Source organism: Vulpes lagopus, chromosome 11 (genome assembly GCF_018345385.1).
Source record: "Vulpes lagopus strain Blue_001 chromosome 11, ASM1834538v1, whole genome shotgun sequence".
NCBI classification, from domain to species: domain Eukaryota; kingdom Metazoa; phylum Chordata; class Mammalia; order Carnivora; family Canidae; genus Vulpes; species Vulpes lagopus.
In genome coordinates, this window is record NC_054834.1 from 16,091,706 (window position 1) to 16,104,717 (window position 13,012).

The window sequence follows — 13,012 nt, forward strand, 5'->3', positions numbered from 1 at the left end:
TCATTAGTCATTTAAGTAAGAGAAGATCATTTAAGTGCCAAGAATGAATCAGTTTCACTATAGAATGAATCCTCTCATCACTTTACAAATGACATAAAATTGGGAGAAGTAGCTAATCTGTTAGATAACAAAAAGGAAGATTCTGAAAGACCTTAAAAGACTGGAAAATAGTCCCATAGAAGCAAGGTAGGATTTAACAGACAGTTGACTACAAAAAACACAGATGTCCTAAAACAAAGTAGGAGAGGCCTGGCTTAAGACCTGAGTATTTTAGCTGGCTGCAAGGTTTCAACAATCCTGGTGTCTCATTCCGGGGATGTAATAGGTGTGCTCTGTTTTCCTATAGGCATAACAAATCTGGTGTGCTGTCCTGTGCTTTGCGCTTTAACAGGGGCATTGATAAATGGGCACATGCCAAGGGGTGACAGGAGGAGAGTGGTGGAATGGTAGAATGAGGAGTCAAGTCACTTCCCTGACTGACAGACAGGGTAGGAGAGAAAAACCCTAGGAAGGATATAGTCACTGTCTATCGAGTATATCAGGGACTTTCTTATACAGTATGGATGAGACTACTGAGTAGTTGTAGACCATTAGAAGTTCTAAGGAAGAAAGTATGTCTGTCAAAATAAGAGCTGTCTAAAAATATAACAAAGTTTCCTCACAAAGAAGTCTACTTACTGTCATGAAAAATGTTCCAGCCATTTATACTAAATCACCTCATCTCATGGTTGCAGCTGGCTAGCAGTCTGTCAGGCCTTATAGTAGCAGTAACATGTGTGGAGACTGGTAGGTGGAACAAGACAGTCTGTAAGACAGTGCTTTTCCAACTCATCTGAATATGAAGATTTAATTTTAATATCTTTCAAAATTAATCTTGAAAATATTTACATATATTTCAAAATTATATATAGGCATGAAACATTATTTATTCAGGCTTAAAATAGTGCTTGACATGGGTATGGATTTGCAGGTCTCCTCAAATGAAGTTAAGAGCTTTCTAAAGTTGTAAAGTCTGTAGGTTGGCATCCTCTGCCCTGAAGTCTCTTCTGTGTAGAGGAAAAAGTTCTGTGATATTATGATGCAGGTATTTGAGATATTTTGGTGGCATGTGGACTCTGAAACATAAAATGGGGGTTTTGAAATGTGTTGTTTTGGCAAAACTGGGCAAACTCTTACCCAAAAGAAATTGAACAGAAACTTTGAGTGTATTCAGTGTGGCTGTAAAGCAGTACCTTTCTTTTTCTAAACAATGATTTTAAAAACTTCTGTATCTAAGAGCCTCCATCAAAGACATAATTTTTTAATGAAACCTATTTCTTCCAGGGATTTCATCATTACTCTGAATGTGTTGGGTTGTGCCCCAACATAAACATATACAGGACAGAAGCTTATGAATCTCCAATATGATAATATATAGTAAACCAAACAGAAACTTAATTCATAGCATCAGTGATATTAAACACATCCAGAGAAGTGCACTTCCATTTATCACCTGAGAAGGGAACAGAACTTGTAGACCTTGGATTCTGTCCTAGAACTTGGAAACTCTACAACTTGCTTTGTTACTCGTTTTCTCTTCCTTGCTTTCCATGGGCAGTGTCCAAAGAATAACCACTTCCTTCTTCCTACATCTTCCCTCTTCCGCTCCCTTATCCCCATGTTTTGTGTTCCTTTTCTGCTCATTTAGTCTATTTTTTCTTTCTCTCCCTCCCATATCCTGCTGTCTTCTAATATCCTTCCTCATTGCCTTAATGAAAACCTGACTCTTAACTGGGGACACTCCTTCCCCTGAAGTTACCTGTAATGGTAGCTACTTACTATCTCAAACGCTAATTGTCAAGGTTGGATGCTCCTGAAGTGCCAGCCTTCCTTCTTGTTGCCACTTCCAGATTGCGTCAGCCCCCCGCTTGTGGAAACGTGGACTTCTTTGAGATTTGTACAATCTGGCTGTTTCCCCATTTTCCTTTTGTTTGATTAACTTCTAGCAGCCTCCCACCCATTCCACCCTATTCTGTTGAAGAATAGAACACATGATTCACAGGCTTCTTTTTGAAGATTCTTGACTCTATTCAAATGAACTCTGTTCAGCATTCATTCTTTTGAAGAACAAAATTGAAACCATCAGTTGAGAACTGCTTTAGCTACTACCTACCTGGTGCTCATCTTCTCTCTTTCCTTTTTCAGTAGGGTGGGGTCTCTCTTCCCCTTGTGATCTGAATTTTATCTCCTACATTTTCTCCAGCACCTTTTTTGAAATGTTCTCAGGCTGTTTATCTTCTCAGTGGCATCTAACACTGGTGACCACTCCCCTTCTTAAAACTCTCTTTTCTAAGAGCCCATGATTCCACTCTTCTGGTTTTCCTCTTTAGTTTTTGGTTTTTTTCTAAGACTCCTTTGCCAGCTTATCCCTTTTACCCGACCTTTAAATGTAGCGGGTCCTTGAGACTTGGCTCATTCCTCTCTTCATACCGTACTTCTTCCTTAGGCAATTTTAGCTATACCCATGACTTAAACTACCATCTCTGTATTAATAACTCCTCAGTTTTTAAAGGCCAGACCTTTATTCTAATATTTTTGACCTTTATTGGATGTTTCTCAGCTACATCAATACATTTCCAAAACTGAACTCAGGAATTCTAACCTTTACTTCTGCCTGCCACCAAAAAAAAAAAAGAATGACCCAGCTTTCCTCCAGTGTTGCCTGTTTCAGTGGTTAACATTACAGTCGGCCACATCATACAGGCCTGAAACCTAGAGTCATTCTTGACATTTCTCTCCCACACTCAAACAGTATCCAAGCATTAGTCCTTTTGACTACTAAGTCCCTCCTATAGATCTCAAATTTGTTCACTTTTACCATTTGTAATGTTACTCCTCTAAACCAGCCACCACCATCTCTTCTCTAATAGTCTCCTAATTGGTCTTTTGTCTACTCTTATCCTTTATAATTTGTTGTCCACACTATAGCCAGAATGATCTTATACAAATTTAATGGCACCCTCCTACTTAAAAGTCTTCAATGTATCTTTTTGAATTGGTGTTTTTATTTTTTTTTTGATAAATACTGAATAGTGGCATTATTATATCTCATGGTATTTCTATTTTTAATTTTTTGAGGAACCTCTGTACTGTTTTTTATAGGGGCTGCACCAACTTCTATTCCTAGCAATAGTGCATGAGCATTCCCTTTTCTCCATATCCTCACAAGTACTTGTTATTTCTTGATACTAGCCATTCTGACTGGTGTGAGGTATTATCTCATTGTGGTTTTGATTTGCATTTTCCTAATGGATTCATTGAGCATCTTTTCATGTGGCTGTTGGCCATCTATATATCTTCTTTGCAAAAGTATCTGTTTAGGTCCTCTGTTTATATTTTAATCTCTTTTAATCTTCTTTTTAAAAAATCATCTTTTAATCCTCTATTTTTTACTTGGGATTGGATTTTTTTGTTGTTGAGTGGTGTAAGTTCTTTATATATTTTGGACATTAACTCCTTGCAAAAAATAGCCCACTAATTTGAAAAGATATATGCACCCCTATGTTTAGTGCAGTATTATTTTCAATAGCTAAGATATGGAAGCAACCCAAGTGTCCTTTGATAGATGAATGGTTAAAGATATACATAAATGCAATGGACTCATTCATATAAAAAAATCTTGCCATTTCCAACAACATCGATGGATCTAGAAGGTATTATGCTAAGTGAAATAAATCAGGCTGAGAAGAGAAATAATGATTTCTCATTATTTAAATGAAATGATGAAAATGAAATTATATGATTTCATTTATATCTGGAATCTAAAAAACAAACTCTTTAAAAACAAACAACAAATTGGTTATTTCCAGAGAAATGGGTGGGGGAGACAGATGAAATAGATTAAAAGGATTAAGAGGTGCAAACTTCAAGTTACAAAATAGATAATTCATGGAGATGAAAAATACAGCTTAAGAAATAGTTAATAAGATTGTGATAATGTTGTATGGTGACTACACTTAGTGTGTGAACCCTGAGTAATGTATAGCATTGTGGAATCAATATGTTGTACTCCTGAAACTAATATAACATTATACATCAATTTTACTTTAAAAAAGAAAAAACAGAGTCCTCAATAGTTTCCTATGACTTTTGGGATAAAAAGACAAGAATCTTTAATGTAGCCTATGAAAGCCCCTATGATTTGGCCCCTGCTGCATCATTGTGTTGCCCAGCCACTTCTGGTACGAAACTGCTCCCCCAGGTGTCTGTTCTTTAACTTCGCTGGCTGTTTTTTAGTTCTTCATATTCACCATTCTGCTTCCTATCTTTGCAAACGCAGCACTTTACATCTCTTCCTCCTTTATTTAGCTAACTGCTGCATAACCTTTAGATTTCAATTTAAATGAAAAGAAGCATTCTTAAACATACCATGACCGCCATCATCCCCCCACTCCAGTCACACTATGTAGGTATACAGGTCTCATTGTTTTCTTTTGATACTTACCATAATTATAATTAATTACTTAATAATTAGAGTTCATCTTTCTTTCTACAGTATAAGTCCCTGAAGCTCAAAACAGAGATTGTCAAACACTGCCTTACCTCAAACTTAAACAATGCTTTAAACTTAGTATGTGCTAAATACATAAATAGTTCATGTTTTCCTATAGTGATTAACATTAAGGCTTCAGACGAAAGGAAGCTTTGTAGGCTTGTTTTTTGGGCAGCAACAAGAAGGGCGCTAAGGAGACAGAGCTTCATTCCAAATCAAGGTGTGGTAGAGATGAGAGATCTCAAGGATGGTTACTATAGAAGAGGTAGATATGTCAAGTTCCAGACTCCTGTGGTAGAGAATGAATGATTAGATCAGAGGACACAGCTTAAATGTCCAAAACAAGGGAATGAATCAGTAGTTTATTGTATGTACATTCTTATTTTTTTAAAAACCACTATGCAGTTACTAAAAATCATACTTTTGAAGCATAAAAACACAGAAAAATACTAGTGAAAAATACAAGCTTAAGTTGGTAAAGCAGTTATATATAGGGAGTTATATATCCAAAAAAAAAGTAGGAATATCTAAGGGAAGGGAGTAATGATCAAAACAGGCAACTGATGCCAAGAAATCAAGCAGAGTCCATCTGATTTAATGATAAAATGGTCATTTGTAACTTTATCAGGAACACTTAAGGAATACAGTGAGTTAGAAGTCAGATTATAGCATACTTATATAGTATTTATAAGAAAATTGATGCAGCAAATAGAATACTTTTAATTCATTTGTTTACTTAACATTTGTTGTGTTGCCCATTATAATCACTCTGCTGGGCTTGCTGGGCTTTGAGGATATAGTGAAAGATAGAACAGATCTGTATCCTATCCTCATGAACCTAGGATTTTGTTGTTGCTGTGAAGAGAAGAGAGGATTGTTACCTACTGAAGGGGTTGTGGAGTTGTGAGAGGGTTGTTATTTAAAGGTTTGAACATATTTAAGTGCCGAATGGGAAAGGGATGATAGAGGAGAGTTAATGGTACAGAAGACAGAGAGAGATTAAAGCCTGAAATGGTATATTAATATGGGATCTTTCAACAGAGTTGAAAGAAATAGCCCTAGATGAAAGAGGGGACTCTGTGCATTATAACATGAGGAAGAAGTGGATTCAGATGGAGCCAAGTTTAGAAGTTTGGTGGCAAGAAGTTGAGGGAATTCTGATGTATTCTATTTTGCCTTTAAAGGAGTAGACAAAACTGAGACCAAGGATAAGGTAGTAGCAGTTTGAGAGGAACGTGGATATTTGAAATAGCTGCTGTGGGGAATGGAGGAAGGTGCTATCAGGGGAAGGAACTAGCTGGGAGTACTAAAGGCCCATTTAAGGTTCCTGACCTTGAATTTACAGTGACACCAATCTGTGAAACTTAGAATCTTCTCTAATAGCATTCCATGGGCTAAATACTGGGATAGCAAAGGGATAGTGTTCAGTAGTTCAGAGCCTAGCACGGAATACTCAGTAAGTGTTTGTGGATCAGGAGAAAGTGAGGGGGTTTGTGAACTGGTTGTGTCAAGTGTTCCAGAAAGCTTAGAGAAAGAGCTTGGTGATCAGAGAATAGAATGCCTGAATTTATGTTTTTAGAGGTAGAATATTTCTGAATATGATCATGAGAGTAGAAAAGGAGGTCATTTGGAGGTAGGAAAGACAGATGTGCAGTGAGGTCACTAAAGGCTGATGCTGATCTTGGGATGGAGAGGAACACTGAACTGAATGCTGCATAATTCAGTGACTAAGACAGAGTGGCAAGGGGACACAGGGTGGTGAATGGAATAATCTGAGTCTCGGAGGAGAGCAGAGCTTTTTGCATCAGGATAGCGACCCCCACCCAACAGGACTGCCTGGAGTCTAACCTTATTGGGAAGAGTTGAAGAGAGGCAAGGTCCTTTAGGGAGCCAGATTTCCGTTAAGCCCAGAAGAGAAAAAAACATTCATAGAAGAGGTGGAGGACATAGAGAACTTTATTGACCAAGGAATGGTGGAAAAGTTTGTACAGAGAAGCAGTAGGAGTCCTTAAAGGAAGCACAAAATAAGGAGGTAGAATATGGGAGAAGACAGATGATGAGAAGCTTATTAAATGCTGTCCTTGGGTTGTTCTTAATGTGAATGGTAGTTTTTTTTTTAATTTTTTATTATTTATGATAGTCACAGAGAGAGAGAGAGAGAGGCAGAGACACAGGCAGAGGGAGAAGCAGGCTCCATGCACCGGGAGCCCGATGTGGGATTTGATCCCGGGTCTCCAGGATCGCGCCCTGGGCCAAAGGCAGGCGCCAAACCGCTGCGCCACCCAGGGATCCCGTGAATGGTAGTTTTAAGTTTCTTTCTTACACAGTCATTGGGGAAGACAACATAAAATAACAAGGTTGCTTGAAGTTGTCCCATTGCAAGTTGTAAGTGGACCCAAACCAAAAAAGAACCCAAACTGCCCACAAAAGTAGAATGGAATAAAATAGTATCCCATGAGAAAAACAGCATTTCTTTTTTTAAAAAATATATTTTATTTAAATTCAATTTGCCAACATACAACATCCAGTGCTCATCACATCACGTGCCCCCTGAGTGCCCATCACCCAGTTACCCTGTGCCTACCTACCTCCCCTTCTGCAGCCCTTTGTTTGTTTCCCAGAGTTAGGAGTCTCTCATGGTTTTTCTGAAAAACAGTATTTCAGTGTAGTAAAAGAATCAATAAAGTGAAATAGGGGATAAAGGCAAAATTAAATCCTTAGATATGCCATTTAACTAACTTGTATTAAAGTATTCCAGATTCTAATTTAAGAATTAATTATCCCTAGGCAAATTGTCACTAATATTATTTGGGCTTATCCTGTTTTTTTTATATGCTTACTTTAGAAAATAACTCATTTCAGTGCTATGAATCTTCTGTAGTAAATGAAAACTATCCAGAATCTTAAAATCATATTTATATAAATTTAATATGCATCTGAAGAGAAAGCACATAGAAAGTACATAATTGTCTTTATAGAAATTTAAAGTGTTTTTTACAGTGAATTGTTTGTCTCTGAGTCCTGTAAAGCTCAAAGTTATCTTTGGAATGTGTGACATCATTTTTGATGTTTTCCTTGTAGTTATTCTTTCAAAATCTGCCATATCTTAGAATAATAAATGTGGGACCAGATAGCAAGTCACCTGTTTGTTTACACTGGGCGAGGGGTTGGAAGGATGATAAAGACATTCGTACATCTTGGGCAGTAAATGTTTCTTAAAGGAATGATCTTACATACTCAATTCCTGAATAATTTACTGTCTTGAAAAAAATCCAAAAATCTTAATGGTATCATTCAGTTTGCTTGAGTACCTTTTAGTGGCAAAGCAGAGAAATGAAATGTAGTGAACTTTTATAAATGAATATACCTAAATAGTGTAGTGTTTTTAAGTCAGTCCATTCGTTCTATCAAAAAACACTTTATTGCAGAAACTCAAAGTTACACAGCTAGATTGAGTAAAGTAAAGGAGTCCTGCCACTAACAAATCACAGCATTTCATTTGTTCATGTTCTCTTCTAGTCCAGGTCATACAGATGCTTCTCCTGTGCTGTCACTACCGACTTGTAATTCTGTTCTCCTTTTCCCTCTTAGTATTGTAGGTGTGTCTTTGTATTAGTCATTTTGTGTGATTGTCTCTTACAATAATTTCTAATCATGTAGTTTTGAAATGTATGTTTTAATCTTACCTGCATCTAAATTTTTTCCACACTATGTCAAGAAACCGCAAAACAAAACAAAAACAAACAAACAAAAAAACAAAAACCGCAAAACAGGGAACCCTGGGTGGTGCAGCGGTTTGGCGCCTGCCTTTGGCCCAGGGTGCGATCCTGGAGACCCGGGATCGAATCCCACGTCGGGCTCCCGGTGCATGGAGCCTGCTTCTCCCTCTGCCTGTGTCTCTGCCTCTCTCTCTCTCTTTGTGACTATCATAAATAAATAAAAAAAATTAAAAAACCACAAAACAATAAAAGTTAACATTAAGTCCACCTTAACTCATTACTTTAGGTTTATAACCTTAAGACCCAAAGTTATGGTGGTGGGTATATGTGCCTGGAGAAATATACAAATACCCCTTCCCTTTTTGCCTGTGGTTAGAAATAGCCTTTATGTCTGTTTCCTTCAAAGATCCTCTAAAAAGACATCGTTTCAACCAGTGTGATTTATGTTTTTTTGGCAATTTAGTCCAACTGGAAGTTTGTACTAATTATGACTTTATTTAAAAAAAAATGTTTAGTGGTACTTTGTTGCCAGTATATTTGGAAGGTCCTAGAATTGAACAAAAGAAAAACATTAAAATAGATTGAGATGATAACCATACATTTTATGTCGTTATGCCTGAGATTTTTTTTTTTGAGTAATTGTTTTTAGTTGTTTTATTACTGTTAATGATAACAGGATTGTCTTGGCAGTGTTTTTTTACCATTTGGAAAGGCTTAGTATTCTTCAGAAGCACTATTGTAATGAAACAAGTAAGGTATTCTTTGGTCCTACATTAGGTACCACAATAGCTGGAGCAACTCATTTGAGCTATTTTTAAATGTGTTTTCATAAGCAGTATTCATAGTTCCCTGTTCCAAGTTTTAAACAATATTTAATATGTCAGTCATTTGCTTAGAAACTTTTTTAGAAAATGTATTACAAAATGATAGACAAAAACATTAATCGATGATGGTTTAATAAATAAGAGTGTGCAATTAGTGAATCTTTAAAAGACTGTTCTCCCATGGATGATTATTTTTGCAGAATTGAATATGTTAAGGCTTTAATTTTATACTTATCGCTAGATCATTATAACTAATTATTTTGACCACTTATTCAAATAAAAAACCTCCAAGTCTGAATATTTATAGTGAAGAATGAGTTTGGGGGAAGGAAAATAATTATATGGCTCTGTCTCTCTGCTATTTTATTCTGCCTGCCATCAGAGTACAAAAATATACATTCACATCGTCTGTTTGTTGTATCATATTCTTGGATCATACAGATTTAGTTACAATACACATACAGGTCACCAGTGTTAAAAGACTGAAAAGAATGAGAGCTACAAATGAGGACAGATGAGCTATGCATTATGTAATGATAAAACAGGTGTTTGGGAAGATAAACAGTGTTCAGAAGCAGAGAAGATTTAAATACTTTTGCATCTCTAATTACTTTATTCTGGTTATTAGACAAAAAGCAAATAGCTTTGAAATGAAATCTAAACTTTCTGTAGTGCAATTGAAATACAGAATATTGAATAGCTCTAATTCTAACTTTGTTTCCTTTTTTCTTTCAGAGAAGCAAACTTTATGCATGGGAGAAAAAAGGAAACTTCTTAAAGAAACTTCATGCCTAGTGACATTTTATAAAATTAATTCTGTCCCTATCATGGTGCTTTTGATAGCACTATAGGATTGGTTAGCATTAGTTGTCAACTGTTTTGCATGTGCTTCTCAGAATCACACATACAAAGCTGAGCAGTCTAGGGGATGAGGATGCTAACATATTATCTATTTTTGTTTATAGGACGGTGAACTTTGACATAATAAAATACTTGTATGATTTCTTGTGAAAACAAGCTTCAAAGCCATATGGACACTGTGACAATGACTAAGCCAAGCTGTGTTCATCCAACTACTTAGCTGGCCAGGGAGAGGAGTTCTTTGGCTCTATTGGATTTGTCCAGACAGGTGCTGGCCCAGCATGGAATCTGATGAAAACACTCTGATTGGTCTGGGTGGATGTGAGCAGAAGACTATTTACCAGGGACCCTGGAGTATTTGGAAGCAACGTGTTAATTATAAACAGCAGGGTTTGAGCACAATCTGTTCTACTCTTAATGATGTTATCTTAACACTGAAATTGCCTGAAACCCATTTACTTAGGACTACATTTTGCTCTGTGAACTATCCCCTGCGCTTTGAACGTGCCAGCAGCCCTTGTATATAAGCCCAGTCTTTTCACTTCCTCTCCACAGGAGCCTCTGCAGTTGCTTGCCAAAGCAGATTTTCCTAAGGCCACCGTTTTAAAAGATCATAGTTGCAAAATATAATAAATAGAAGTTTTTTTTAAATCCACGCTTGTATATGCTTATCCTTCACCCTGAGTTTCTCAAAAAGCACAAGGTAGTTTGATCAGATATAGGCCAGCTTTCCATCTCTAAGCCTGCTTAGAATCTGCAATATGCCTGTGTATGGTTTTTCTGGTCACTCTTGCAATTAACCACCCAACCTAGCTTTTTAATCTGCATGATGGTTTTCTTTTCTTTTTTAAATCATTGGTCTTTAAGAGTTCCACAATAAAATGTTTTCTTATATCAGTTATGGACCTTGGGTCTGGTTTTCTTATTTGTTCATATTTTTGAAGAAGCTTTCCATTAGCAGTTGAATACTTGAAAATTGTTCTGAACAGATTTAAAGTGCTTAATTATAGAGCCTAGTTTACATTTCAGGGACATTTTATTCTTTCATTTGTTTTTTGAAGAAAAATTCTCATAATAGGCACGACCAGATAAACTTTCATGTACTTATTGTCTGCCACATTCTAGATAAAAAAAAATAAGCAGTTGTGTTCTTGAATTTGTTTAGGGGTAATGAGAGGGGCAGAAGGAATGGGCTTCCTGTTGGCCTTCCAAAGGATGACATCCACCCTGCCCTGCATCTCTTGCCCCACAGAAGATGGTGAAATTTTGTGTTCCAGGAGATGTTTGGAGAAACGAGGACCAGGGGAAGGGCATGTACATTGCCAATTCAGGCTTGGTTTCATGCGCATAGAAATCCAGGTATCGGGATGCCTGGGTGGCTCAGTGGTTGAGTGTCTGCCTTTGGCCCAGGGCGTGATCCTGGAGTCCCAGGATCGAGTCCCACATCAGGCTCCCTGCATGGAGCCTGCTTCTCCCTCTGCCTGTGTCTCTGCCTCTCTCTCTGTGTCTCTCATGAATAAATGAATAAAGTCTTTAACAACAACAACAAAAAAATCCAGGTATCATTAAAGTAGAAAGCAACATGGGTAGCTGATTCAAGGAGGAGCAATGCCACCTGGGGGAGTCTTCACCTCATAGTTAGCTGTAGAGTCGCAGGTCTGCTGTGCAGCCTTCTTAGATAGGCTGGGACCAATCTGCATTTTGAGAGAACTGTGGGATGTCACAGGGGAAAGGGATTGTAAAATAGGGCACTGAGGTGAAGGATAAAAAGGAGGCAAAGTACACTTCCAGGAATGTGAGTGACTCCTCACTGCTGGCTACCTGTCCCCTGTCCAGCACCTTGCCTGTCCTGTCCAGCCCTATATGTGGCTTCCCTACAAAGACCTTGTAACCAGAATTTCCTTGCTCCTGACTGGACCATAGGAACTTCTGTTTGTTAATTACTTTCTAATGGATTGCTAAATGACTCACTAATTTGATTAATTTATTTAAATGAAGGCTAACAGAGCTAAATATGGATATTAGCATTTTAAGAAGGGTCATCTGCAAATAAATTCTGTAATGGGAAGATACGAATCTCCAATTACAAGAAGGAATCTAATGATGAGAATTATGCTGGCTGATGGGCCAGATATTTGCATTAAGAGAAGAGGAGGTGCCTTGGGAATAGAAATTGGTGCAGCCACTATGGAAGACAGTGCGGAGTTTCCTCAAATTAAAAATGGAACCACCATATGATCCAGCAACTCTATTTCTGGGTATTTATCTGAAGAAAATGAAAAACTAATTTGAAAAGATATATATGTCACTAGGTTCACTGCAGCATTATTTACAGAAGTCAGGATATGGAAGCAACCTAAGGGTCCATCAATAGATCAATATATAAAGAAGATGTGGTACATAGATGCAATGAAATACTACTTAGTCATAAAAAGGGATGAAATCTTGTTATTTGCAGCTGTGTGGATGGACTTTGAGGGTTTTACACTAAATGAAATAAGTCAGAGCAAGACAAATACTCTGATTTCACTTACATGTGAAGTTAAAAAAAAGAAAAACCAAATGCCTAGATACAGAGAGCAGACTGATGCCTGCCACAAGGGAAGGAAGGGCATTGAGGTGGTGGGGGCGTGGGGTAGGAGGTGAAATGGATGAAGAGAGAGTCGAGGTACAAACTTCCAGGTGTAAAATAAGTTGTGGAAATGTATTATGTAGCATGGTAAATATTGTGTTGAGTATTTAAAAGTTGCAAAGAGAGTAAATCTTAAAAGTTCTCATCACAAGAAAAGAATTTAACTTTCTTCAACCCTAGTTTTAATATACACTTTATAAACATCTTCGGGGTGGCCTGGGTGGCTCAGATCATGATTTTAGTCATGTCATGATCTCAGGGTCCTGGGATCGAGCCCTGCCTTGACCGTCCCACTCAGCAAGGGGAGTCTGCTTGAGATTCTTTCCATTTCTGTCTCTCTCTCCTGCCTCCTCCTCCACCCCTCCCCAGCTCATATGCTTGTGCTCTTTATCTCTCTCAAAATAAATAAAATCTCTAAACATTTTAATTTCTAACACCAAACATG

General features: G+C 37.5%; 1 protein-coding gene across 3 annotated transcripts in view; it reads left to right on the forward strand.

Annotated features, from left to right (window-relative positions):
- Positions 1-10,832, forward strand: part of ORC5 (origin recognition complex subunit 5) — a 79,604-nt gene extending 68,772 nt beyond the window's left edge. For all 3 annotated transcript variants that reach the window (XM_041723059.1, XM_041723061.1, XM_041723060.1), the window contains one exon: positions 10,040-10,832. In XM_041723059.1, the coding sequence (XP_041578993.1) occupies positions 10,040-10,085 (46 nt within the window). In that variant the 3' untranslated portion in view covers positions 10,086-10,832. The remainder of the gene's footprint in view (positions 1-10,039) is intronic.
- Positions 10,833-13,012: the final 2,180 nt, after the last annotated feature.